The 27958-nt window shown below is 39.6% G+C and overlaps 2 protein-coding genes across 3 annotated transcripts in view; both read right to left on the bottom strand.

Moving 5' to 3' along the window:
• LOC131690536 (toxin-like protein 14) overlaps nt 1-27958 on the bottom strand; it is a 47465-nt gene that overhangs the window by 11993 nt on the left and 7514 nt on the right. Inside the window, exon 3 of one of the 2 annotated variants that reach the window (XM_058976400.1) lies at nt 27030-27330. The exons of the other annotated variant lie outside the window; for it this stretch is intronic. Within the exon in view, the coding sequence (XP_058832383.1) occupies nt 27207-27330 (124 nt within the window). The 3' untranslated portion in view covers nt 27030-27206. Of the gene's footprint in view, nt 1-27029; nt 27331-27958 lie in introns of those variants that run through there. 2 annotated transcript variants of the gene reach the window in all.
• Nucleotides 14696-15333, bottom strand: LOC131690538 (uncharacterized). The gene is made up of 3 exons (XM_058976402.1): nt 15099-15333; nt 14918-15041; nt 14696-14855 (listed from the first exon to the last, which is right to left on the bottom strand). Exons 1-3 carry the CDS (start codon nt 15187-15189, stop codon nt 14732-14734), a joined length of 339 nt encoding a protein of 112 aa, XP_058832385.1. The 5' UTR covers nt 15190-15333; the 3' UTR covers nt 14696-14731.

Genomic DNA, 27958 nt, shown 5'->3' on the forward strand with positions numbered 1-27958 from the left:
TAGATGTGGGAGGTAATAAGTATCGGCGAAGTCTTGTACATCTGAAACCGCGTACATCGCAGCCACAGCATTTAGCAAATAATCCAGAGAACTCAGCAGGTGGAGAACAACAAAACAATCAAGATGATGACAAAAGCACACGTCAAAAAGATTCTACCGATTCAACTAACACACCGGTTGCTGTGTTGGATTCGAACAATTTACCGCAGAGTGCGTTTAGTTCAGTGAACAGTGATGACAGTGATACGCAAACCAAAAACAAACCAGCTCAGGAAAAGAGTCTTCGCCCGAGAAGAGAGACACGCCTGCCGGCCCGTTTGATGGAATACCAACTAAATCTTTAAATTTTATTGAGGGGAAGATGTTGCGTTATGTAGTGACCCCTCGTATGTTTCATGCAGTAACATTACACACACATTATCATAATCACACAGGTAGTCATTGAAGTAGGAACAGCCGAATAAGACGCTATCGCAGAAAGTTAAAGTTAAATATAAATATATAAAATATTCGAACCAGTGTTTTATATCATAACAAAACAATTCCTATACCACAAGCATGCTCCGTGCTTGAAGCATCTGTATATACCTTCCTCCACATCCCATATACTTTGTTAATATGTTCCAGCGCTATTTGACGCATGGTCGTAGGCAGCATTTTATTTTTATTGATGGATACCATCGATGTTTCCATGGATTTTTCTTCGCCGCGTGATAGTAACCATACACTTGGGCAACCTCCTTTGCGTTTTCCAAGTATATCAATTCCATATACGTATAATTTTTGGGGTTCTATGCCTTGGTTCAATCTTAGGAGTTGATGGCATATTGCATCCCTTTTTTGAAGTGCATTGTTATTTTCTTTTTGGTGAGGTAGTATCGTTTCAATTTTAGTGGTTTTTCATTTGCTAATGCAGTCAGAGTGTTCACTGGGGTAGTTCTGGAGCAGCCGGTTGCTATCCTTTAACATTTCCTGTTTGTTACTTCTAAGGATTTTTGATAGGATTTTGGTGCTTTGCCATATAACGCGCTTCCATACTCTAGGAAGTTGCTGTATAGTGAAATAGTACCATGACTTTCGGGGTCGCTCCTTTTTTATGCTTCCTATAACTTTGAGCATATTTTGCCTGTCTGTGATTTTGTGCTTTAGTTCACGAATGTGTGTGCCGTATTTTAGATTCTGGTCTATGAATACTCCTAGATGTTTATGATACCTGGCCGTTTTTATAGCTGTCCCTTCAACTGTTAGTCCAAGATCGATGTCTTTAGTCTGCTTTAGTTCACGAATGTGTGTGCCGTATTTTAGATTCTGGTCTATGAATACTCCTAGATGTTTATGATACCTGGCCGTTTTTATAGCTGTCCCTTCAACTGTTAGTCCAAGATCGATGTCTTTGGGTTGGAACAGTACCGCCTCAGTTTTGTTGGCATTTATCTCCAGGTCTAACAAACGACTTGTTGCTGTGAATCTGTCAATAACCTGCTGTGCTTGTTCTTTCGCTATTTCGAGGGTTTTTGCTTGTACTATTTTTACAAAATCTTCCGCAAATTGGAGTGTTACTACGTCTTCTTGCTCGGGGTCCGTGGCATGTAGCCTCTTCGTGTAGACGTTGAACAATGCGGGGGAGAGTACATCCCCCTGTGGTAGTCCCTTGGAGACTATTGTGCTTGTCTGCCCTTTCTCGGTGTAGACGATTAATCGTCGATTGCACAGAAAGTTTTGGATCCACACCACCGTATCTTCCGGAAATGCTGCTTCGTGTAAGATTTCCTTGAGTGTTTGAACATTTACCGCATTGAACGCGTTCGTAAAATCAAAGAAAATGCCAATAGTTATTAGACCTTTCCTTTTCATTTCCATGATGTGATTCGTGGCGTATGCTAGGCAGTCCTCAGTTGATTTTCCTGGCCTGAAGCCAAATGATAGCTCAGGTAGAACCAGGTTTTCCTCCATGTGTTTTTGTAGTATTTGTAGAACTGCTGAGTTTGCGGTCTTGACTATTGTAGGTAAACAAGCAATTGGACAGCTAAATTTTACGTCTCGAAGGCCTCTACCCGGTTTTTGGATGGGTACAATTCGAATATCTTTCAGGTAGCTCGGCAGGAACCCTACCGCGAAATGTTCGTTAATTTCTTCTACGATTTTTATTTGTGCACTGATGTTTAGATTCCGTAGCATTTCGTACGTCAATTGGTCGGTACCTGGCGCTGATCGTGCTTTCTTTTTCCTTATTATTTTGTTCCACGTTTCCACCGTTAGTAGTTGTCGCTTCTATGTTGTCCTCTGCTGCGTAACTAGATTAGCAGGTTCGGTTTGCGAGAGCCCGAAATTTTGCACAAGGAACTCCTGAGCTATCTCTTTGGAAGTCAGTATTATGTTATTTTTTTGTCTCGTTTCCTCGACAGTATCTTAATCTGCGGATCAGTTGCCAGTTTGCTTTAGTATCTCTGGGGTCCATGTTTTTAGTTATAGCACTGAGCCTCTCCTTTATTAATATCTTCTTTTGTCTCAGAAATAGTGCATTCGCCCGTTTCATTATTATAAGGTTCACTTCATTCGACTGCTGGTTGACTTTTTTTCTAGATTTCACTTTTGCTTTATAGAGCTCTGTCAATTCATTGCACCAATAGTATTTTGGTGTGTGTAAAGTTGTTCCGCTGTTACGTATTATGTTGCCTAGATCTTCAACCGAATCAAAGTCCTCTGGGGTGATGCTGTTCACACCCTCATTGATCTGTTTTCTATTGAGTATTGCTCTGTGTTTTTTGCTATATATGGTCCGAATCTCCATCTCTATCATCAGGTTCCTGATCCTCCCAATGTGTTTTCATGGACTTTCCATGAGATGTCGTTGAAGATGCTTGTTGAACAGAGAGTAAGATCAATGGCGCTTGGTCTGCAACTCAGAGTAGCAGGTCTGAATGACTTAGAACCATCATTTAGTAGCATTAAATTGGAACGACTAATGAAGTCTCAAACTATGTTTCCTTTACTACTGGTAATATCACATCCCCAGAGAGTATTATGGGAGTTAAAGTCTCCTCCAATTAATAATTTTGGCAGCATGGCTGTATCGGCTTCTAGAATATTCAATCCGGTAGTTAGGTCTGTATCCCGGATTCGAGGGTTTATATAAATCGAAATTATTGCCGAGTTAAGGTGTGGAATATTGATTCCAATAACCTCGAACATTTCATTGGAGCTAAGGTTCAGTTGAATATAGTGGTATACATCGCGGAGGTATATCCCCACACCTCCTCCGAATTTTTGTCATGGTTTCAGTATTTTATGGTAGTTGAAGATATTCAAGTATTCTTGATTGTTATCGTCGGTCCAGATTTCCGACAGTAACGCAACATCAATTTTTCTTTCGTGTAGTTCATGTGCTAATTCATTTTTGTTTGTTGGAAGTATCCTGACCTTGTGCCATAGAGATTGCCCCAGGTTGTTCAGAGCACCCAGCAGTACTTGATGAGTATCCACGTCATTGGAATTGAGTGCCATATACAATTGGTTGTAGGTATCATTCACATGCTTTGAGTTCTTCCTTTTGCTCCGCTAGCTCCTTCATTTTATTATCCTGTTGACTTCTTCCTTTTCGGTATTATCAGATTTTTTTTCTTGTTTCCCAAACTTGGAAATTCGAACTCTGCATTGGGTTCATAGTTTGTATCCCTCTGTTCAGTCCTTGTTTTCTTGTTGAGTTCGGTTATTGTCTTCTTTGCTGGTAATGCTCGTAGGTGCTGCTTTTGTTCCAATTGCTCCTTCTGTTTTGTAACATTTGTAGAGCTCTCATACACTGACGGAAATTCATCTTCAATGTGTAGCAAGCTGAACGTGTTCCGAGTTGAGACACACGCTTGATCTCGAGCCTCATGATAGGATACATTTTTGACAGCCATCAACTTTTTGATATTCTCCTGTTTTCCTCGCTCTGGGCAATTTGCGTCTAATGGTTTATTCTCTCCTTTGCAGTGTACGCACGGTGTTTTTTGTTGCATGATCTGTGGTGCTCTTCGTTTTCATAATTTTCCCCGCAATTTTTGCATCTTTTCTGGCCCTTGCAGTATTTATCTATGTGTCCATACCTCAAACAAGCATTGCACATAACCACTTTTGTGATGTATGGCTCCACTTTTATATTGACCGAGAAAACTCTCACCGACGTCGGTAACCTGTTACTACGAAATACTACTCCCATCTTCGTAGTTGGAACTTTCTTTCCCTCTTTTGTTGTGCGCTGCATACGAAAGGCCTCTACTATCTCCAGGTTGGTTTCCATCTCTTCAAGCACTTCTTTGACATCCATATCTTCTGGAATTCCTGTGATAACTCCTTTTACCGTGACGAATCCACGGGGGATGTACACGATAAGCTGCTTCATTTACAGATTTTGGCAACTTATCAACACGCGTACGACCGACATTTTTTATATCGAGAACCGACTTTGCAAAACCGTTTTGCTTCAAAACCGAGCCGACCGAAATTTTATTTATGCCGAACTATACGTTTTCTTTATTCTTCTCTACCATTATCTTGAATGGTCCACTGTCACTTTGCTTGTATGTGTAATTTTCCTCTTCACTTTTTCGGCCATCTTGGCCAGGCTTGTCTTCGTTTTTATTTTCTCCATTTTGTGTATCCATGGCAGAGGCGACGCGTCGGTACGTTCAACCTGTTCATTGAACAGATAAACAAAAACTGACCAGAAATCCATTTCAGTCAAAATTAATAGCAGCAGCACTAAAATTAATTTAAATGAAAGTAATAATCTTCCAACCTTGAAGTTCGACAATTTGATCCAAACGACAAAACCAACCTAGCATACCAAGCAAGTACATTTCAAAAATTTTCTTTCTGTCCATGAACGGTTCAATCTCAGCCATGTACGCATCTCATACTCTCACCACATGCTCTGGATAGAGCAGCTGCATGAGCGACGGCCGGAACAGCAGCGAGAATGCCATGGGCGACGGCTTTTTCTATTTCCTTGTTCACCGGTTCAAGTCAAATATTGAACCAGCGTGCATTGCTATAGCGTCCATATGGGCGTTAGAGTTGTGTGCAAGCGAGAGCGATTTATAATTTTTGAGCGCGTAGCGCCGTATGTTCATAACAGTCGGTTGAACGCTTTCTTGGTAGCCCTAACAAATGTTGCTGCACTTGGGGCATATTGGGTTTAGGCGCGTATGTGTTTCGTTGGTTCAACAATAATAACTTTTGCTCAAATAAATTGATTGTTGAAAACTTGTCTACTGAGAGTGGAAAATGGACATAAACTCAAACCAGGGATTGTTCGAATGATCTCGTGTTCTATTGGAATAATGAACGGGTTGATGTTAAATATCTTATGCTTTCGATATTTCACGAGAAACATATTTCTTTTTTCTAGATTCAATGAAGTGCACGAGGAACATTTAAATTTATATCCCATTTGAAATAGTTGAGGGAAGACTTTAAACCGGTTGACAAATATTTCAATCTTTATTATACAGAAGGACAAATATTTCTTTGTGTGTAGAACACAATATTCTACATTTCAAGTTAATTCATATCATACCATGATTTATAACTGCTCACGAAATTCATCGTAGTTTCGTTTTATACCATGAATTTCGTGCAATGTACATAAAATATTTAAAATTACGAAAAATTTTGTTCATCAAGTCGCCATGTTTTCAGTTAGTTCACGAAATTAAAGCATCTAATCTATTTTTAGCAGATATACGAATAAATTCGCGATATGAATTTTTGGTTCATATTTATGTTGGGGATTCTTCAGAAAAAATTGTTCATATTGCGAAGGATGCTCGTAAATATTATAAAGACATTCGTGTATTTTATGGAACAATTCGTTTGAATTATGAAACAGATTCGTGATAAGCGTTCGAAAGTCTCAGTGTACTCAGACAACAAATTTGTTTTGCTCAGCTCTTGCGAACAGAAAACCCGTCGACGAACATCTTTCATTGGTCCTATTCTTTAGATGTTGGATGGAATCGACGATTTTGTCGGACGTCGAACCCACCCGAGTAACGCCAGAAGAGATAAACAAGAAATATTCAGCTGATCTAAAAACGTCTCATGGAGTCGAATTAGAGATGATTGTGATGTTTTGAGGGCCTTTGTGGTACATTGAACAGGTTAACGGTGAAACCACGCGTCACCTCTGATCCATGGGTACCCCGCCTGGGGCCCCGTCACCTAGGGTGACCATATGAGGCGAGTAAAAAACCAGGACAGTCGAAAGGGGACTGCCTCCCCCTGTTACCTATCAATCGACTGTGCTTTCTTCACAGGCTTTCGGCAGTTACAAAGATCTTGGGTCGGGCAGGCAGAGCTTCGGCAGTAAAAAAGTTTTGTGGGTCTAAGAGGAAGAGCTCTACCAGAAAATTTTTCGTGGGAATTCGATCACCGTGCTTTTTAGGATTTACACACACACGCGAAGTTCTTGCTACACCACACCCAGCGAAAGTTTCATGCTGTTGTTGGAGAAATCGGAAATCCTGAATTGAGCAAATGAGACGAATTATTATGAGATCGCCTGTGCAGGAACAGGCGAGGAGTTTTAAGCACTAAATACGTACTTCGACATCAATAGTGAATTTATTGGTTGTACGCGGGGATAGATCGTGCATGCTCACACCAGGCTTATCTTCATCAATCTCAATGGGTGTCGTGATTCTAACATTGACATGCGCAACGACGTGTTGTATGCTGTTTGACCACTGAACTCCTTCGAAGATTGTTCAAATTTTGCTGCTGAGTTTTAATTATTTTTAAATAAACGATCGATACCGCATCAATGAAAGTAACGGTGCATTATTTTCCACACTGGCTTGGGACAACTGTTATTTTTCGATTGCTTTGCTGGCGCGGTACATATAGACGGCAGACTGTATGTAGAAGCGTTCGTTTGATTTACTGCACTGTTAACAAGCAGCGCGATTGTAGCTTCCGATCCGATTGAGATGGAAAAGTAGACTGATTAGGAACTGGTAGTGATCCTAAAGGAGTTCCATAATTACCAGCTCGAGAGAGCGCTCAATAAGGTTATTCCACGACAGTTATTATTGTTTCGCCATTTTCCTTTTTATGAAATGGATTTCCAGTAAAACGAAAAACTGCCACTTGCAAGAGAACTCTAGAAGAAGCAGAATCGCCAAAACTTCGATGTGTCTTCTTAGACGTAGGCACTAAAGGAAATTTTTCGGATCGCGGAATCATTGTTTCATCGACATTGATAGCGACCAGAGTTTGGTCCACAACTGGAATCGGTTCGATTGCCAAATGTTGTTGCAAACAAAAGACTACAGCTAATTCATTTGGTACGTACATACGAACGCCTCTTCCTTTTTTCAATTTCCATGTATAAAAGTAAGTTGGAAAAGGAATAAAGAGGTACTATCGAGAGATTTAAAAATGCATCGGATGGTACAATTGAGAGATTCGAGTGTATTAAGTTTTGTTTGTCGTACTCTGGAGCAGAGTGAATATAGCGAAAACTCAATAATTAGAAATATAACGGGTGTTCAATAAAAAATGAGAATGATTTCAATACCTTTCTGTAATTAAAGAAAAGAGCATAAATTCTTTTCTCTCCAAAAGAATTGCTCTCTGGACTCCCTATAAATGGAAGACATGTTTCTTTTCGCTCGGGTGCTGTCAGTTCAATCGAAGATGGCGTCGAAACAGCAAGTACTCCGCGAGCGTGTTGTGCGGTTTTACAAAACACTTGGCCATCGCGGAAAAAAGTTTACGGTAGACCATTTTCGAGACGAAAACGTGCCCATGAGTACAGTTTACCAGATCCTGGCATCCCTGAGCGTGGAGCGGAAGGCCGGTAGCGGTCGCCGGCAAAGATAATGACGAAGAAGAAGAAGAAGAAGGAAGCGTTGAAAAAGCTGTTCGACAACAAGGACGAAACGAGTTTGCGTGATGCCGGCCTTGCCAAGCCCAAGCACCAAGCCCTCAAGATGGAGGACATCATCTGTCTAAAGAAGACTCGGTCCCCCGACGACACGGACGAGCAGATAGCGATCGTGAAATCGCAGTGCCGGTGGATGACGAACAACTACCGCGAGACGTTGTTGCTCTCGAACACCCACATTCCAGGAAATGACAGCTACTATTCCAGCGACAAGTCGGCCACAAACCCCGAAGTAAAATACAAGTTTAAGCATAAATTTAAAAGAAATGTTATGCTGTACATCGCCATATCGGACAGAGGGGCCGTGGTTCAAGCCGAGCGGTCTGGCCATCAATCAACAAGTGTACCAGGAGGAGTGTCTTGAGAAAATTCTTCTGCCGTTCTTAAAGGAGCATCATTCGGGAAGTACGTCTTCTGGCCGGACAAGACGTCTTCCCATTAGGCCAAGAAGACGCTGGAGTATCTTGAGCGGAAAAAGATACCGTACGTGCCGAAAGAAAGAAACCCCACTAACTTGCCCCAGTGCCATCCCATTGGGGTTTTTTCGGCTCCCTCAGTGCTTTAGTGTATAAAAATAATTCACGAGTCAAGGATACGAAGCAGTTGACCACCAGGATCCGGAATTGTATTCGGAAGAAGGACTCAGTGCCGTCCAGTGCTTTTGTGAGAGCATCGCGACTAAGTTGCGTCGTACGGCTGACCAGGGCCTCTTCTCTAATTTTCATTGGCGTTTTTTGAAGAATAAAATGTTTTTAATAAAAAATTCTGAATCCGTTGACGAATTTTTGTTTGTTTTTCAACTACATGACTGAAAAAATTCTCATTTTTTTGAACACCTGTTATTTGGCTCACAGGAGAAAAACCAGGACAAATCAAACTTTTTCCTCGACTTCCCAAGACACCCGGACAGTCAGTGAAAAACCAGGACATGTCCTGGGAAACCAGGACGTATGGTCACCCTACGTCACCGTCATTCATTTTCGGTTTTCTATCACTGGCGTCCTTTCGCCGAATTTAGATTTTCGCATTTTTGTATTTTCTTTGAGATTCACTTTCTTGCCGCTTGAGATCACTCGCGATATTTTCTGCAGCTTGGGTTTAATTTTTTTTACACTGATATCGAAAAGCAACCGTATTCCACAATGGCCGACATGAGAATGGATTTGATGTTAAGCCTAGCAAATCAGCAACAAGACGTACTAAGCTTCGAGAAGCTCTGGAATATACTCAAGAAGAAGAAGAAGCATTCATCACCTAGGATGGACAACATATCGTACAAAATTCTAAAAAGGGGCCGTGCTCTAATTACGTATGGATTTTTAGAACTTTTCAATCTCCAACTTTCCCCAGATAAGAGTTCGTAAGATTGTGGTGAACTCCCCCTCCCCCTACGTAAGATCTTATGATTTTCGCAATCTATTTATTTATTTATTTATCACGCACATCAACAGGCCGTACTCGGCCCCAATGATGGAAACTTAAACTAATTACATCTAAAAAACTGCAGGAATCGATTTCTCAATGATATTCGAGACAAATGAAAGTCGAACAAGTGCGACACACGATTGAAGAGGCGTTGTAGTCCCGTGATAGCGGCATTAGCTGTTTGAATAGTTCGTCGAAACGGCACTCTCAGAAGAACGTTTCCGCGTAACGTTCTGGACCTTGCTTGGATGTTAACTCGCTCTAGTAAATCTGGAGAATCGATGCGTCCTGACAGAAGATCAGAGATGAATAAGGCTCTTGCAGTTTCTCTACGACGCTGGAGAGTATCGAGCTGGATGAGTTGACACCGACTCTCGTAGCTTGGTAGACGAACAGGATCGCGCCAAGGCAGGCGTCGAAAAGCATACCGTATAAATTTTCGTTGAACGCCTTCAATTCGATCGCTGCTGTTCATGTAATTCGGGTTCCAGACCGCCGAACAATACTCCAGCGTAGAGCGCACTAAAGAGCAGTATAGGCTTTTGAGACAGTAAATGTCTGTAAAGGATTTAGCCGTACGGAAAATGAAGCCCAGGCTTCGCGATGCTTTACCAACAACATACGAAATGTGATTCTTAAATGTAAGTTTCGAATCTAACAGCACTCCAAGATCCTTAACGCAGCTCACCCGGGAAACAAGAGCTCCAGACAAGTTATATTCAAACTCAATGGGATCTTTTTTTCTGGTGAACGATATCACAGAACATTTCGCCGGATTCAGAATCATTCGGTTGTTTTCACACCATCTGCTGAAAGTGTCGAATTGCTGCTGCAAATATTGTGCGTCCGATCGGCTCCTAATTCTGTTGAAAATTTTTAGATCATCTGCATACGACAACCGTGGTCCTTTCAGCTGATAGTTTACATCGTTGAAATAGAGAGTGAATATTAATGGTCCGAGATGACTTCCTTGTGGAATACCAGTCGTTGCGGAGAACAGTTTGGAGTATGCATCACCTATGTTCACACTGAGTTGACGGCCAACGAGATAGGATTTAAACCATCGCAGGAGTGATCCACTGAAGCCAAGTTTTTCCAATTTAGCGACTGCGATATCGTGATTGATTTTGTCGAAAGCTGCAGATAAGTCAGTATATATAACATCAGTTTGTTGATTCGCATCAAACCCTTCGGACACAAAAGAGGTTAGAGATAGTAGATTCGTCGACGTAGATCGATTCGGCATGAATCCGTGTTGGTCTTTAGAAATATATTCCTTACAGTGAAAAAACACTGACTCCACCACGACTAACTCAAAGAGCTTGGAAATGGCACAGAGCGCAGATATTCCTCGATAATTGTCAATGTTTCTCTTATCACCTTTTTTGTGGACAGGAAAGATGAAAGCTTCTTTCCACAATTGAGGAAAAATCGCGGTTGTCAGTGACATTTTGAATAGTTGACAGAGAGGTTCCACCAAACCAGATATACACTTTTTCAAAAACACAGCAGGGACACCATCTGGCCCAGGAGATGACGATGCTTTAAGCTTGGATGCTGCTGATACAATATCCGAGTGCTCCACATGAATCTCACTCACTGACCGTTCGAGTTGGGCCACGCCGCTAGCTGCAACGTCAATCTGCTGCGAGGACAGAGTCTCACTGACGAACACACTCGCAAATTTAGAGGCGAACAATTTGCATATGGCTTGTGAATCATGCCCAACTTCACCATTCAAGAACATTGTAGAAGGTAAGCCGGTTTCTTTCCGCTGCTCATTGACGTATCTCCAAAACGATTTAGGATCCGACTTAAGCTTACGTTGCATTTTTCGTTGGTAGTTTGAAAAACAAAAACTGTTCAGTTTTTTAAAATCGTTATTGAGCCTTACATAATAAGCTCTAAGTGACAAGGTACGGCGTTTGGTAAACTTTCGTAATGCTGCTCTTTTCGCAGTTTTTAGCTGACGTAGCTCGGCTGTCTGCCAGGGGGATTGATCACTTCGTTGATTACACTTTGGGACATGACGGTCGATAAGGTAGCTCATTATATGGCAGAACGTTTCAGCGGCGGAATTCACATCATCCTTGCTTAGCACAGAATCCCAGTTAATACTTTGTAAAATATTCAAAATGCTGCTATAGTCGGCCCGCTTATAATTGTAACACACGGTGGGCGCGTGGCTCGAAAACTTCATAGGCGGTACGTCCTGGAGTGTAAGATGTAGAGGCGGATGGTGGCGAACATACTTTACTAGCGGGGTGAGGGCGGTGGAAATATACGGCGATTGATCTCTGGCATTGACGAAGCATAGATCTAAAATCCGATCGTTCTCGTTCGTGGTGCTGTTGATCTGCTAAAGTGTAGCCGTGCTATAGCCATCCAGAAGAGTGATGCTGCCAGGATGAAAAACAGATTCGTCTGGGTCGGGTTGTAGAAATCCGTTATGAACGGAACGCCACTTTATTGTAGAAAGGTTGAAATCGCCGATAATCATGATTTCGTCAGTGAGTTGCGCCATCGCGGAAACAGAAGTCAATGATTCAGAATGAGAATCAACTAGTGCAGAGTCGCGAATTTTATCGGGAGGGAAATAAACCACACATATATATAATGTTCGATTTCCCAATTTTATCGCTGCCCATACTTGTTCGATGCTGCTCCAAGCGTCATTTGTTATATGTTTAACTTTTAATCCACGACGCACAGCGAGCAAAACACCGCCACCGGAGGATTTGTTGCTGTTGAGAGGGCTACGATCACATCTGAGAACCTCGTAGTCAGAGCAAATCACCTGGCTGGATAGAGTCTGCTCATTTAGCCATGTTTCTGTCAATGCGATGATGTCGTAACAGCAGTCCGAGGTAGCTAGACGATAGGTATTTGCACAGGAATTCATGCCTCCCACATTTTGATAGTATAAGTGGATGGGCGACGATTTTAGGCACGGAAGGCTGACCGGCACTCCTCGATTCATTCGTCTGGAATGTACACCGGGGCGATTGGAATGACTGCTAACAGCGGAAGGAGCGGGTGAACTGCAAGAATTGGTAACACTCGTGATGGAAGTTGGAGTGCTCCTCAGGAGGTTTCCAGCTGACGGCTGACAGCGATGACTCATTAATTGACAGTCGGAAGCATTCGAGCTAGAACAAACAGTTCCATCAGGAAAAACGGTTGATTCATCAACATAATTTTGAAAATACTTGCCAAAGAGGGCAATTTGGAAGTCCCCCTCTCCATTCCCAGACACAGGGCCGGGACGACTGAAGATACTGCTGACTGCAAGGGGCACGACTGTGCTGGGAGGATTGGGGGATTCCATATTGCTTTCTACGGTGCGTCCCGGTTGCCGTTGATCAACAGGCGAATTGTCGGTGCGTGGTCTAAAATAACTGCTATTTGCGATGGATTTATCCCAGTCGAGGTGTTTTCCGAAACCCAAGCTTCCCGTCATTATTACGTTCTTGCCAAAAGTCGATGAACTCGCGGAAATACATCCCATCCGGCCAGGTATCGGCATTGAGAGCCATTTCACGAAGTTGAGGGTCAACACCAATTTTGAAAGAAATGAAATTAAGCCCGCTCAAATTTGCGTCTTTTTTCACTAACTTCTTCACTTCGACCGGATCGTCCGTTGAGAGGCACTTCTTAACCATAGCACCAACCTCAGCTTCGGAAACGGTGGTAGCAATTCGTGACAAGTAAATCCAGCATTTACTAGTAGCGGGTTGAACAGTGATTGTGGGTACCTTTGCTACATCACCCTTTTTCTTGCCACACGTTAGACTAGGGACATCGGATTTAGAAGGAAATTTATCATCCTCCGTCTCGCGAGCACGTTTGGCTCCAGCTCTATTTGGAACGGGCCATGATATGGGAGTTGCAGGCAATGTCGTTGCGGATTCCACTGATTTTCTGGTTTTCTCCATTTCAGCCTTTAATGCTTCAAGCGCTGTTTTATGTGTGTCGGTCAGCAAACGGAACGCTTCGCTCAATGCTGTAAAAGCTGCATTCACTGCGGAGGATTTCATCAAATCCACACAGCTGTCGCAAAGCCAGAATATATTCGCTGAGTCGTTAATCATGTCCAATTTTGGACGAGTGAGCGTTGAACACGATAGATGCATGATTCTGTCGCAAAATCCTTGGCATTTCAGCTGATTCAGAGTGGTTACCGGCTCGGAGCACTGCAGGCAGATCAAATCCATTGCGAATCGCCTACAGGTAGGCAACAGTAGCTACTTCGCGAGTAAGCTTTCCCGATATGCATCCACGGTTTCACCACAAGGATTCTATCACTACCGACGACACTTTGGGAGAACAAAATGTTTATCAATTGTCACCGCACGACCAAGAATCACAAATTATCAGTCAATTGATCAATAACTGCAGCTTAGGCGAGGGCACAAACTCTATTCTAATTGAGAAATCACTTAATATACACAAAAAAACGATCCAAAATACGAGAACGAAAATAAACAAACTGATTCACAACAGTGTTACCAGAAAATCATATTGTTAAATCATTAGTGAGAAAACTAACGACTGGGTGGAGTTCTTTTTAGGTGTTACAACACGAAGGGCATCAACACTTCTTCACTTCTAAGGCATATTGTTACTCCAGTTCCCGAACAGTACAATGTACCACCAAGAGCCAAGAAATTGTTAACTTTGTTTGATATACAAAATGTTCATGGTGCAAATAAGGAATAGTTCCCTTTTCTTATTAAAAAGAATATTTTTCTTATTGATTTAATTTTTCATATTTGTTTAATAGTATTACGTAAGAAAGGACAAACCCTCCCTCCCCCTCAGATAAGAATTTGTTAGATATTTTAGAACTCTCTCTCCCCCCTTATACCCTTACGTAATTAATGTATGGCCCGAAAGCCTGAGACTCGACATCATCAGCGAAGTATGCAACCAGCTAAACATTGTAAGGAGGACAAAAGGATATCCGAGGAATGGAGAACGAGCAAACTGGTATTGATACAAAAGCCAAGCACGAATCGGGACGAAATTGCTTCGAAGCGAGGTACAGTATTGATGAACGTCTTCCTGAAAACAATAAACACGTTCGTCAAAGACATTGCTATTCGACTTCGCAGAGGAACATAGCCTTTTTTCGGCGCTATCATTTGGCTTCAGAAAGGAGCATTCAGCAATAAGCTGTGTGAACTACGTGGGCAACACAATTTAGGAAGCAAAAAACAATAAGCAAAGCATTTGACAAATTGGATGAAGAGAAAAGTGTTCCTCTGCTGTTTTCTGTAAGTATGTTGTCAAATTTATTTGAAAGTCCATTCGAATAATTGCAGTCAAAACAAATGAAATATTATTCTCTATTTATTGTTTTTATGGCACATAAATTCAAGAATAAGTAACCTTTCCATTTATTATACACTTGTACTTCTTGCAGCACTCCGGGTAGTGTTTGCTTAGGTCCATCCCAATTTCCTCACAACTTGGATCATCAAGTAAGTAAACTCCACAACTGAAAGCAATTTTTCTAGTCTGTGAAAAAATTCCACGTTTGTGAATCTTATAAATATATACCTTTTGAAATACAGTGCATAATTTTCGAGGCAAGTGATTTCTATGCATCTCCCTGGTAGAGATTTAGCTTCGCCGGGACTCAACGCCGTTTTTGATTCTTCGTGGTAGCACTTTCCTGGATGCTCTAAAAGGATGGAAATCCTTTCTAGAAGTCACGAATCCACAAAAAATCTCTTCTAACCTGAATGAGTTGCGTTTGGTTGCAGAGCCACAGCCGCCATCGAGGCGGCTATCGAGCAGATGATCATCAATATCACACCAAATGACTTCATATCGAGTGGGAGTTGTTAATTGTTCGTGCAAAGCAACCGGTAACTATCACTACGAGCAGCAAACTAGACTGCTATTGATAGCTAACGATGTGGCAGCTTTTATATCGGCTTATGGCATTTTCGTTTTTAACGGAGCACTAGACCGGTGTAGTCGGTGCTACACTCATTCTTTTTAATTGCACTACGCTGATGTAGTACCTGGTGAAAACGAAAACGCTATTAGACAGGGAAACTTGATGGACAATGCGAATATAGAATGAGAATAATTTTGATCTGGTTCTATGAACTACATGTAGTAAATCTGAATATATTATTCATACACACGGTGTCAAGTATTATTATAACACCTTAGGGTAATTTTTTAGAATTATTAAAAATACAACATCAAAGATTTTTATTAAAATTGGGACATTTTTCGGCACAATTGCTAATTCAATGATTTTATAAAGTTGATAGTTTTCCTTTAAAGTACACTGATTGTCTGGCGTGGATACGCTAGAACTCTTGGCAGACCGGTTATCTATTGATACTTCCAAATATTTATTCATCATATGCATGTGGGCAAGTGATCAGCGCAGAGTAGAATTAATTTTGTCACGTACTAGCACTCGATCAAGCAACGGGAAGTTGCATCTAACAAGGGAGCTCCACGATTGTGTCCCCTAAAGAGACTAGAATAACAAAGAGACGCAATGTTCCGTTTGAAATTCTAATTTAACTGTCAATGTCATTCCAAAGGAACAAGAGAGTTGTTAATCGTAAATTTGTAGCATTATGTGGCATTGTTTTTGAGGAAGTATTGTTGTGCAATTCATTAAAATTACTAAATATTTTAAGGATAAAAATTATATCCTCAAACCAAGTTTGTTACAATACCATCGTGTTTAGAAACGCTAAATAGAAAATGGCTTGGTTTGATGGGAGGACGAAATTCAGCATGAGGGTAACGAATACCGAATGATACAAACAATTATTTTGGCCTAGTTTGGTTTTTCTGCTGCAAAATATCATTCCTGCGATATAACTATGTTTTAGCTGGTCGAGAGACTCAGCAGACCAGAAGTCGCATCAGATTTTTGTATTGGCTAGAAGAAACAAACAGAATAACAACAAAGTTTTGTGAGGCTTGTACATTTGCAGTGCTGCTTCCCGGTCAAAAGAAATGCGAACGAACATGGTCAGGCGATTTACACAGTTTGACGTTTGACTCAACTCGCCTGTGCTAATTGCCCCTAGGAACAAATGCAATTTGCGAATGCGATTTAAAGGCAATTTCAACACTTAGACATATTTTCTGGCGGCTGAAATGTACTTGGTTTTTTTGCGTTTTACAAACATGGTGGTTCATGTTTGGCTTAAGCTTAAAATAGTTTTTTAAACAATTGGCGTGTTCTCGCTTGTATTTCGTTTGTCTAGTGCACTTCATTTAGCCAGCGAATTTGGAAAATTGTGAAATCGTGTGTAAGTATAGTGGAACAAGATCTCTGACCTAAAGTCTTAATGAAAGTCAGATTGTGGTAACTTTTGATGTGCAATACCAATTTCACCATTGACTCTTCCTATAGTTTGGTGGTGATTACCTAGTATACTGATAAGTTTATGTGAGTAGATAATGAATCCGAAAATAAGTATTATTTGTAATTTTCATATTTGGCAATTAAGGGCGATTAAATGGCGCGTTTCCTGGGCGATTTGGGGGCGATTTAAAGGTGGGTAGGGCGCAAATCGCCTAAATGTTGCATTTGAAATAGCCCCCTAATTGGAGGGCAATTAGCACATCCGAGTTGGCAAATAGCCCCCCGTTAGCCAGCACCTTGCCCTTTTTTGGCTGGGTTGTGGCCTGTAGCCTGGTTGCTAGTTGAACTGTTTTCACTGAATTAAGAAGGCGTCTCTTTGTTATTCTAGTTAGAAAAACTCTAGAAACAGAACTGCGGAAACTTTATTTTGGATCGATTGGATTCGCGTTTAGCTGTCAAAAAACGAATCCAATCGAACATATCCTTATAACATTGGACGTGTTGCCATACAATGCGGGGGCATAAGTTGCCAAAAATGTTGTTTTTCTCTCCGCAGTTCTCTTTCTAGAGTTTTTCTAATTCTAGTCTCTTTAGTGTCCCCCAAAGAGATTTTCATTGGATCAAAGCCTGTCTACGTTAATTTCGGAAATTATTCACTCGTTGTAGTTTTTTTAATCCTAGAACGTTGCACTTGCCTTTTTCACCCTGGAACGTTGCACTGGGGTGCAAACGTACCCCACGCGTTTGCTTACAAATTTCGCAGGTAAAAATGCAAACAAAAGAAATGTATAATACGTCATCTTCTTCATGTTTTAATTGCGAAAATAGCTATGTAAATGAAAGTATGGAATTTATTGAATCAATGATACATAAATTGGTTTGAACAAAAAAATGAAAGATCGCGGTTTTGACTTTTTTCACAAAAATTGCCACAACTTTGCAAATTTTCAACCGATTTGAAAAAAGCCAAATGTATCTAACAGTTGAAAGAATGGTCTAGAAACGGTATACAATGGAATTTCGATATTTTTGAAAAATTGCGATTTTTTGGAAGAGTGAAAGTTTAAAAATCGGGTTTTGGAAAATACCACGAAATCAAACTCAAACATTTTGGTAGTACATTTTTCAGTGAAAAAAGCAAGCATAAGTTTATACAAATATATTTATAATTGGCGGAGTTATGGCTTTTTCCCCGAAGCCCTTTTTATTAAAGAGGTTTGCGGTGATTACGATTGAAGACCAATAGCCTAGTATGTATTTTCGAATACCCAAATAAATTCTACATTATTTGGGGTTTTGTCCAGAAATCTGAGTCAATCTTTGTGTTTATACAATTCTTGTGACGATACAGCTGTTATAAACAATATCTACACGCAGAAAAAAAATCTGTATAAATAAACAAATTTTAGTTTTAAATCGCAATTTTGCCGTTTGATTCAAAAACAAGATTCATTTTTGATTCAATCAATGTTGTTGCTTGAAATTATCAACAAATTCATTTGTTGATTTTTCAATGGTTTCAACAAATATTTTTGAAACAACAAAATCATGATAAGTTTTGCGGAACAAACAAGTTCGAAGAAACACAAACAAATCTTTGGTATTAACCAAAGGAGAAAACAACTAAAATTTAGTTGAAATCAAACATAGATTCGGTTGGTTTTTAACAAAGAGATAAGTTACATCTAACAAATTTTATTTTGATTCAACAGTGTTTCTATTTAAAATGCAAACAGAAGTATTTGTTGAACTAAACCAAATACGTGCTTTCGAGAAACGCCTATTTCAGTTTGAAGCAGTCATTCGTCACGTTTTAGATTCAACTAAATGTTTTGTTGATTGAGGCATGATTCTTCTGCGTATGTACATCGAATAAAATGACAGCAACTTGTTTACATACGCTAAAATGTAACTATGTTCATTAGGGTGGATAAACTTTTTTGTGTCTTTTCATTACCTACTACCATTTCCAAAAGTACAGATTCTCGGAAAGAGAAAAATGCAAGTATTTTTGGAATGAATTTGATGAGCTAGTACATAAACAATAAAGCATGCAAATAAAAACGTACCTTTGAACGATTTTATCAAGAATATTGAACAAATACTTTTTTAGTGACGGGGGTGGTTAAACTTTTTTTTTCCATAAGTATATAGATAGATTAAAGATAAAATATTGCAGGCATAAAATAAATTAACAAGAATCTATTTTCATTAATAAAAGTAGCAACACTGTTCGGAAGATTCCGGCAGGGTGAAAATGTGCGAAAAGACAAATGTTGAAAAAAATAAGAAGCTGATTGTCACGGGTTGTCTTAGTTATTCTGTCCATCTTACTTTTTGTTGGAAGCTATTTCAAGAATAGGGCCAGACTTCACATACTTTTTGAATCTTTATAACAGCTATTCGTTCCGTCCCAAAGGCCTTGACGTCGACGGCATTGAGTCAGATTTTGCATATATTTATTCCGATTCACCCACACGAGAAACATAGAACGTGATTTTGCTCATTTCTAGCAATTTAAAATTGCGCTCAAAATTAATTAAATTTGTAGCCCCTGAAAAATTTAAGACTGTGGCGTGTTGATGCCATTAAGTTTTTTTTTCTGAATAAAGGTTACTAGAGACATAAGGCCTCATATGGCCTATCTGAAACTAAGGCAGTTAACTCGACTTAATACTTAATGGGGGCTTCAAATTTCTCTTTTTTATCAGTGTCAAGGCGGAGAAACTATAACAGATGGAATTAAAACTGACTGATGCTGGTTTATTAAGGTAAAGGACGCATGAATAATAGCGAATAAAAATTGTTTGTTGATAGCAAATTTGAGTTTTATTTTTAATTTACGACACATATTATCGGGATGGTTGGGTAAGGGATAATCGATTTACTGCACGTTCTTTGTCGTTAATCGTCGTGACTCGTGACTCGATGAACGCCGTCTGTTGATTCGGCACCGTTTGATGGACGGGTCACGTGGAGCGGAATATTGACACGTAAATCGTAATATACTGCCGCTCATTATTGGGAACCAATGCATGCCGCCTGACAAATTGATGTTTTGTTGTACAGACAATCTTGCTTGGGTGTATTCCTAGATATCGAAATAGGTGCTTTTGACAATGCGTCATTTCAGTATATTAAGGATGCGAAACAGTTGTGCTTACATTATCTTGAGTTGGATAAACGTAATGCTTAGTAACTGCGTTCTGTACTCGTTATTGAGACATGCAGAGATAAGTAAGTTGAGTATTAGCGAATGTCTACAAAGTCCTCTCACCATTGTTATGGTACCAGGTTGTCGACAACTTGCTGAGTTAGCTCATTGCATTTTCAGCCTATAGGAGCACTAGCTTGGTCACAAATGGTTGCATGGGGTGAGGATATTATGGGTTCCATGATATTTCACTCACAGTTTTCCTTGCATTCTACGTCTCTTCTCGAGACTTGGCGGATCCAGGGGGAGGGTCCGGGGGTCCGGACCCCTCCCGACAATTTTCAACTTGTTGAGAAATTTTAAATTAGTTCGAATTTTATATTAGTTTCAAACTCAAAATCTTTCGAAAACAAATTTGACCACCAATACTGATTCTCATAAAATGAGATTTTTGCGTGTTACGTATTGTACAATGTTCATTTTAAAATCGAAATTTGGAACCCCTGCCGATTTTTTTTCTGGATCCGCCCCTGCTCGAGAGGAATGGTTGCCTGGCTATATGAAGTGACAATAGTAAGTCCAAGTAACCTGTTGCACTGACGATTCTCCGGTGGAGAGACGTACTAGTGTGGGTGTCTACTGCCGTGGAATGGTAAAAAAATGCATGAATCATCGAGATGTTTCAAAAAAATGGAATGAATAGAGCTTCCCAGTTCCGAACAAACTTTCATTAAAAAAATGTCTGCACAAAATTTTATAAAAAAAAATCTGTACATCATTTTTTTTACCAATTAATCGTTTTTGACAAAACTTGCTATTTTGTTTTAAAATCAGATCTCGACGGTTCATAAATTTTTAAAATACAATGAAATTTTTGATGTCTGATTTTTTTTCGCAAGCAATGCACTCGGCTATGCATGACTTCATAAGTATTATAACACCTCTTATATCCTATTGTCTATTGACAGTAGATCCCAATCTTGATTGACAGATTGGCGAACATTACTAGTTTAGAAGCCTATTGCTGATGTCAGACATTTTTTGATACAGTAAATGCAGGCAAAATAGGGGATATATTCATAATTGTCTGTTTAGATTCTGAGTAGTAAAAAAATTGAATCATAAAATTTTTTGGTTCTCTCTCTTAATCCTTTCGACGACAAAAATACACCACAAGTCCTTCTCCGAATGACGCAGAATAATCAAATTTCGTTGAAATACAGTTTAACGTGTAATCTTCATTTGCTGTAAATTTGGCGAAAGTTCTTTGTATATATTTGAACATAACCAGAAAATTCCGCCAAGCAAACGTAAGAAAACTCAGCTCGCACATCGCAAGAATTCGACATTATTCCGTCGTAAACGTGGAAACAACACGGGGAAAGGCAAGCCACGGTTTCGAGTGTGCTTGAGATAATTCTAATGCCACATAAATATACAAACAAGTAATAATTCCAAATTCGCCAAGAAATTTTTGGTCTGGCAAACAATCTTCAGTTATAGTAATTCTCCGTCTCCACAAATAGCGTGAGAATAATTTTCCGGATAAAATTTATTTGTTTTTTTTTCCTTCTCACCGGAGATGGTGATAATATTTTAATTTCGTGGAAATCAATAGAAGCATCAAAATATACACTTAATTTCAAAGAAACGCGCCAAAGAAGTGCGATTGATTTGTTTTTTTCGTGTTTTGGAATAGCGACAGCAAGGCAGCGAGCGCAAAAAGGATGCCATGATAAACTCATTCTCTCATTCTCCGGCGATTTTATTTATCCGGAGAAATAACACGTTGTATTTATCCGGAGAAAATGTGTTAGTGCCAATAACTTTTCGTGTGAAAATGTGAGTCGCAGCAGCAAATTATCTGGACGTATTTACTCATATGAGCGATAAATGCAATGCCTGGTTATTCCAAACGAAGTCAGATTTATGTCACAACCGAGATTGTGAACCAGGAAACCGATTACCACAAAAAGTGCTTTCAAAAACGTCGACTACCACTTTTTTGACAACACTGTGGTTCTAAGGTGTTTTGACCTGATTTGGCATCGTATCGTTGTTTTGATTACATCACGCTTATATATCCATATATGTAGGCATATATCTGTGTATATACATATGTAGATTGTAGATGCAAGTATCTATGTATGCGGTACTGCTAGTAAGACTTTTCATAAAGGTATTAGTCCGATTTTAATATTTTGTTAAATGATTCAGTAAACATTCCGTTATGTTTTTCAGTGTACGATTTACAAAACTTTAATTTGTTCCATTGTTATAGCTTGTAATGTGTTAAAAAATGACATTAAATGTACAAAAAATTGACAAAGTTTTACAATTTTTTAAAAATCTTTCACGGGAAAACATAGCGGTATGTTTACAGAATAATTAAGAAATGGAAATCGGACCATAACTTTTATGAAAAGTCTTACTCGGTAGCAGTTTCAACATGATCGTATTGAATGACGTTTCAAGGTCACTAATGTTTTTTTCTGGTTTCTCTAAAATTGAAATTTTAAAGTCGAAACATGTAGCTTCAAAATAAAAAACCTGTATTTATCCACCCAATTGTGTCTTTCTCAATCATGAGGACTAGAATTTTATGGCTGGTTTTGTTCACTATAAACTTTCAAATGTATCTATTACATTCATGTCAACTATATACAAGAATACAAACCAATATTCGAGTTTTGAAATTTTGTAAAAGAAAAAAGAACAAATCGAAAACTCGAACCATCAGAACCAGTGATCGGTGGTATGAGACTTGGTTTGGTCGACTTGATCAGTGGGTGGAAGAAAAAAGGCACTATTCACAGTCATTTGGCATTAAAAATACGAATTTTGAAAAAAAAAAGGTTCTGTTTTTTCGGATAAGCATTTTATATGTGACCGGAGGATTCAGTCTACATTTCTGGACCGATCCGTACAAAATTTTATAGCAGTCTATAAGGATAGTATACCTTTCTTTTGAGACTAAGTTTGTATAAACCCTCAGCAAAAATTTATGAGAGTTTGTTAATTTTGAAAGATGGCCACTTTCCTGAGCACTTCTGGAACGGTCTGTGGTGCGGCCAGCGAGACTTCGGTTGAGACTTCGGCGAGTAGAGTGAGACTAAATTTGTGGAAAGTGATTCAGTAGTCTCTGAGAAAATTGAGTTCCATTTTTGGTTATATACATACAGGGACGCGCCCACATACATATTCTCAGGCATGTGCTGTACTCGAAGAACTGAATCTAATGGTATATGGCATTCGGCCCTCCGGACCTCAGTTAAAAAGTTGATTTTCAGAGTAATTGCTATACTGCCTGGAATCGCAAGTCAGTCCCATGTAGATGGGGAAGTTCATAGAACATGGGCCTGACTTGTGATTATGTGCAGTATACCTTCCTATTGAGAAATTCAAAAATAAAAATTCAAAATTTATTCAGTAGATGCTTTGCAATTTTTCCCTAAAACAACTAAATTTCAGGCCTGGAGAGTAGAGAGCTCCCTTAATAACCTGATACTAGAAGAAAACTTTCCGAGTATATTTCGATCGGTACTGCGAACAATTTCTACTTGCAACCCGTCAGGGTAACAATTTAGCACTGGAGATATAACAGTTCTTGCGTACACTCTCCGTAGAGTAATTTTGCATCATTATGCTCACCGCTGTTCTATTTACATTTTTGTTTAAATATAAGTAACATAGGGCTAGATAGGCAGTGTGCTGGATTCGCGGAACGGTGAGTGACAGTGACGGCAGTGGTGGAAGTCGAGCGGTTTGTTTATATTGTGCAGGAGGCACCATCGAAGTTTGGGCAGAAAGTTTCGAACCACGGTGGACGGCGCTGGTGGTTGAATGGTAACCGTGACCGCCACCGGTTGTTGAGATTTTTCTGGGGTGAAAAATATAAGGTCACGTCTTCCTTCGGAAGGGACGTAATGCTTTTGTTCCCTGCTCCATGAGTTGATGGTTCGATATCTAGTCCAGATAGTGGAGTCACTTCTCTGGCGTCAGTGCTTGGCCTTGTGCGGAAGAATGCTCCCGCGAAAGTGCCGGTCCGTGGTTGGGGAAATAGTGTTCTGATGTCGGGTCGTCACAAGAGGAAGCTAAGCACCAAGGAGCAATTCGCTTCCCGGCTAATCATAAAAGACCCAGAAGACGCCGTTCCGCCCTTGATGCGAAGGATCAGCCTAGCCTAGCTCTCCTCAACCGCTAATCGTCAAGGAGAGCGAAGCAGGGCGGCCAATGGTTTTCCCTGGGAAGTACACTGCGGTAACTTCTGGGATCTCTCGCGGGGAGCGAGTAAATCCAACAATAATTCGCCACTATCGCTAGGGAGGTTCCATCAAAAGCGCTCACCTCTCTAGCTAATGTTCAAGGATTGCTACCATAAGCCTTTCTATTCCCGGTCGAACGGACCACCCACCTTTTCACCCAGCAGTAGCAAATCAATAGCAGCAGCAGTGGAGAGAAGGGGAGGGGAATAAACACGGTAAAATTTATTTATATGTTTTCATTTAGTTTGCTTACGTATGAAAGCCCCAACTCTGGTAGAGGCTCGTAGGCCGCCTTGAAAAATAGGGAACCCCGGGCAAATGAGAGCTCAAGTACCGGGAAACCCCTACTTACATGGTTTGTTGATCACAACCATGTCCGAAGGTCTTTGATTAGTTTTGAAAGCTTTCATGACGTCCTGACGCAGTTTCCGGTCCACTGTACCGCTTTGACGACTTGATGGCATCTTCCGGGAAACAATGTTCCTTTAAACCATTCAGTACTACACATATGGTGGTTTTGCTTCAAATCCTTTTCGATCTTCATACCCAAGCAACACTTGCAACATGTAATGGCCGCGGTTTGTAGCATAATCATAAAATTTTGCTGGTGCGCTTTTTTGGTTGCTGTACACTTTTTTCAACTAATTATGCTGCAGAAACTGCTATAGTCAACAAACGGATTGCTTGATGCATTTTTTTCATCGCTCATTAAAAAAACTGCGCAACCATTTTAAAGATGTAAAAATGGCATCGAAGTAAGAGGAGCAATGAAGTAAAATGTTGCACGTGCACAGCTATAATCTGAACTACTCGCACGCTCAGTTGGCGAAATGTAGCTATCACCAACGTAATAAAGGTGTTCGGAAAACGGTTCGGTTATCGACTCGGTTATCGACAACTGGGAAGATTAGATCCGAAAGCCGGTAGCTGCAAAAACGACGAAAAGAGGAACCAGCTTTTTCAAACGTAATCCCAACCTCTCCGTCCGAGATGGCGCAAATAAGCTAACTTCTCAGTGAGCTAACTTCAAACTTTAAACGGCTTATTGGATAAGAATATTATGCGTCAACATGGCAGAGATTTTCAAACACATTAACCTGTCGAAGTTCGCAAAGAAATATTCCGTGTGGTAGGCCATCTGTTTCTGTGGCTTGAAGAGCGACGTACGTCCGTTGCCTTTCTTCAAGTTCCATATTTGTTTCGTTTTGTTTTGGTCGGATTTGGCCATTACGGAAAAATGATCATGGAGTGTTATGCCGCGAACAACGTCCAGATGGTGGCCAAGTACAATCCGTCTATAAAATACGCCAGAGTTCCGCACAATGGAAAAATATTGGTAAATGTCAAGCGGAATCAGAAGAAGATGCGAAAGACAGTTATCGGTGAGATGCAGTTCAAAATAAACTGACCTTCGGAGGCGTAGAAAGTGCCCAAGAAAGCTGTCCAAAACTTGATGTTGTTGAAGGAGTTAAACGAAAAGCCCGGCAATTCGCATTCGCTAAGAAAGCTTTTTTTCTTTACCCTGTATGAATTAAATTTCCAAAAAAAACATGACTTGATTTTTTAATAAAATGTATGACCGATTTACACACATTCTTGTTAAACCAATTTTTGATCGCATCAGCTTTTAGTACCCACTCACCCCATTGGGTCTGGGTTGAATCCCAGTCGAAGGTCGTTGGAATTTTCTAAGCTGATAATCGGGGGTCACTTCTTCCTTCGAAAGGGAAGTAAAACCGTTGGTCTCGGTCCATGTGTTAGTGTGTATCTAGGACCCAGACGGTAGATTCAGCACTGTGACGCTGCACAGTATCGCCTAGCCGGATAAAACCTCACAATTTTATTTTAGATTTTTCACGATTTATCATTTTTCTCTGTTTCTTAACAGGTTGAATAGAGTCTTCTCGAAATATTAAGTCCTGAGGACGAAAGTTCGATTTTTTACAGAACTGCAAAGGTGAAATAGACAAAGAATTCTGAGAAAAACTGTTTTCAAACCAATGTTATTCAATTGAATATATCTTTTTAGTTAAGGTTCCGATTAGGGTCGAACTGGTTTCATTAGAAAGATTATTCGCTTATAGTTACCATTTGATTTAGTCGATACAAGCCTTTCTTTTCGCTCAGACATGAAGAACAAATAATAAATCGTACAATAAATTAAAGTTATAATGTTCAAAGTGGCTGTACTTCTTTTTTGAAACAGTTCGGAAAGATCGCTTGTTGTTCATGATACTTGAAAATTAGTGTACTTTCCGAAAATGAATATCTTGTTTTGCCCCTTTCTGCCCCGAGGTATGAAAAAAGGTGATTTTTCATGATATGTCTAAAGGATACGCATGGTAGCCTTTGATTATCCAGGGTTCGTAATATAATTTATAGATGTGTCTTATCATTATCAGCAATTGAAAAAATGTGTATTTTGCTAAAAAAAAATCACCACACCAATTTTTTTGAAAATTAATTTTTGGATATAGTGCATTTTATATTCGTAAATGTTGAATTTTCGAACCGCCCTAAGTGCCAAAATTTTGAGGCAATAACAAAAACAAAAAATAAACATCAAATATGAATTCAGCGTCACAAAATTCAAACACAAAAGGTAATTACCTTCATGTGAAGTTTTCATCAAATTCGGGTCACTTTTGAGGTTTTGTCCGACTTTTGCACTGTGCGCCGGTGATAGGCACTCAACGCAGACTTGGGCCGACGAAAAATAATAAAAAAAAACATTGCACACCAGATCGACCAATCATCCATCAAATTTTTCACTTTTATTGTTACAATATTGTTAATTCAGGAAAGCTTTGCTTTCTGAATAGTGATTCGGTGCAAAGCCTAATCATTGATTTGAAATAATGGTCGTTCTTTCAAATGATTTTATTTGCTTGATAATAAATTTTATTTATTCAAATTGAGTACAAAAACATTTGTGTTATAGATCAAACTAAAAGTAAATTTGAACAGCCAATTTTTGTGTGTAGCATTACATTTTTCACTCTAAGTTCAAATATTCTTGATTATTAAAAACAAATCAAGATTCAAATTTTGCTCTGCCAATTGGTTCCAAAAAATAATAAGTTAATCATAGGTAATATTTTCATCGACAACACATTTATATTTCCTACAGCATACTGGGTAGTCCTTGCTGAAGTCCTGCTCAATTTGTACACAGTTAGGATCGTCTATTTTGGCCAAACCACAACTAAAAAGACAAGATATCGAGTGAAAACATCATTTAGTTTGCCCTGCTGCTGATATTTTCACGTAATGCTAGTCTTATAGTGAAAACCCATCTGCGATTCTCTGTGTAACATTTGCAAATAGAAATTTGTACATCTCGTTAGTCCGAATCACGACATACTTATTTTTTTGCTGCTGAATTACAGTTCTTCGTTCGTATTTTTTGCCGAAATCTCAAAAGATGAGATCTCAGCAAACAAGTTTTTTACAGAGATCTCAATAAAATAGCTGAAACTTGGAAAATATTTCACTGAAAATTAGTAAGCAAATGTCACTACACTGAGATATCAAATTATAATTTTGGTGACCTACGGTTGTGCTAAATTACTGAGTTGAATTGAGTGTCTCTATTGAACCAGTATGGTAGGAATATGGCAATCGAATATTAATTTTGAATAATTTCATAGCCTACATATATAATTTTTTACTAATGTTTGTCCGGCTCTTAATATTGGACCTTCCAATGGAAATTTTATCCTAGAAATGGTAGGATAAAACAACCAATTTAGAATTAACACCAATATACTATAGCCACAAAGAACAGACATAATGTGATAGACATTTTTTTCTGGGAAACCTGTGTAAATATT

The sequence above is a fragment of the Topomyia yanbarensis genome, chromosome 3, assembly GCF_030247195.1.
Source record: "Topomyia yanbarensis strain Yona2022 chromosome 3, ASM3024719v1, whole genome shotgun sequence".
Lineage (NCBI taxonomy): Eukaryota > Metazoa > Arthropoda > Insecta > Diptera > Culicidae > Topomyia > Topomyia yanbarensis.

Bases quoted from the DNA above. Each gene is read 5' to 3' on its own strand.
- LOC131690538 (XM_058976402.1), bottom strand. From the start codon at position 15,189: ATGAAGTCATTTGGTGTGATATTGATGATCATCTGCTCGATAGCCGCC. The intron at 15,042-15,098 runs GTTAGAAGAGAT...CCATCCTTTTAG, and splicing joins ACCAAACGCAACTCATTCAG to AGCATCCAGGAAAGTGCTAC. The intron at 14,856-14,917 runs GTATATATTTAT...AATTGCTTTCAG, and splicing joins TATGCACTGTATTTCAAAAG to TTGTGGAGTTTACTTACTTG.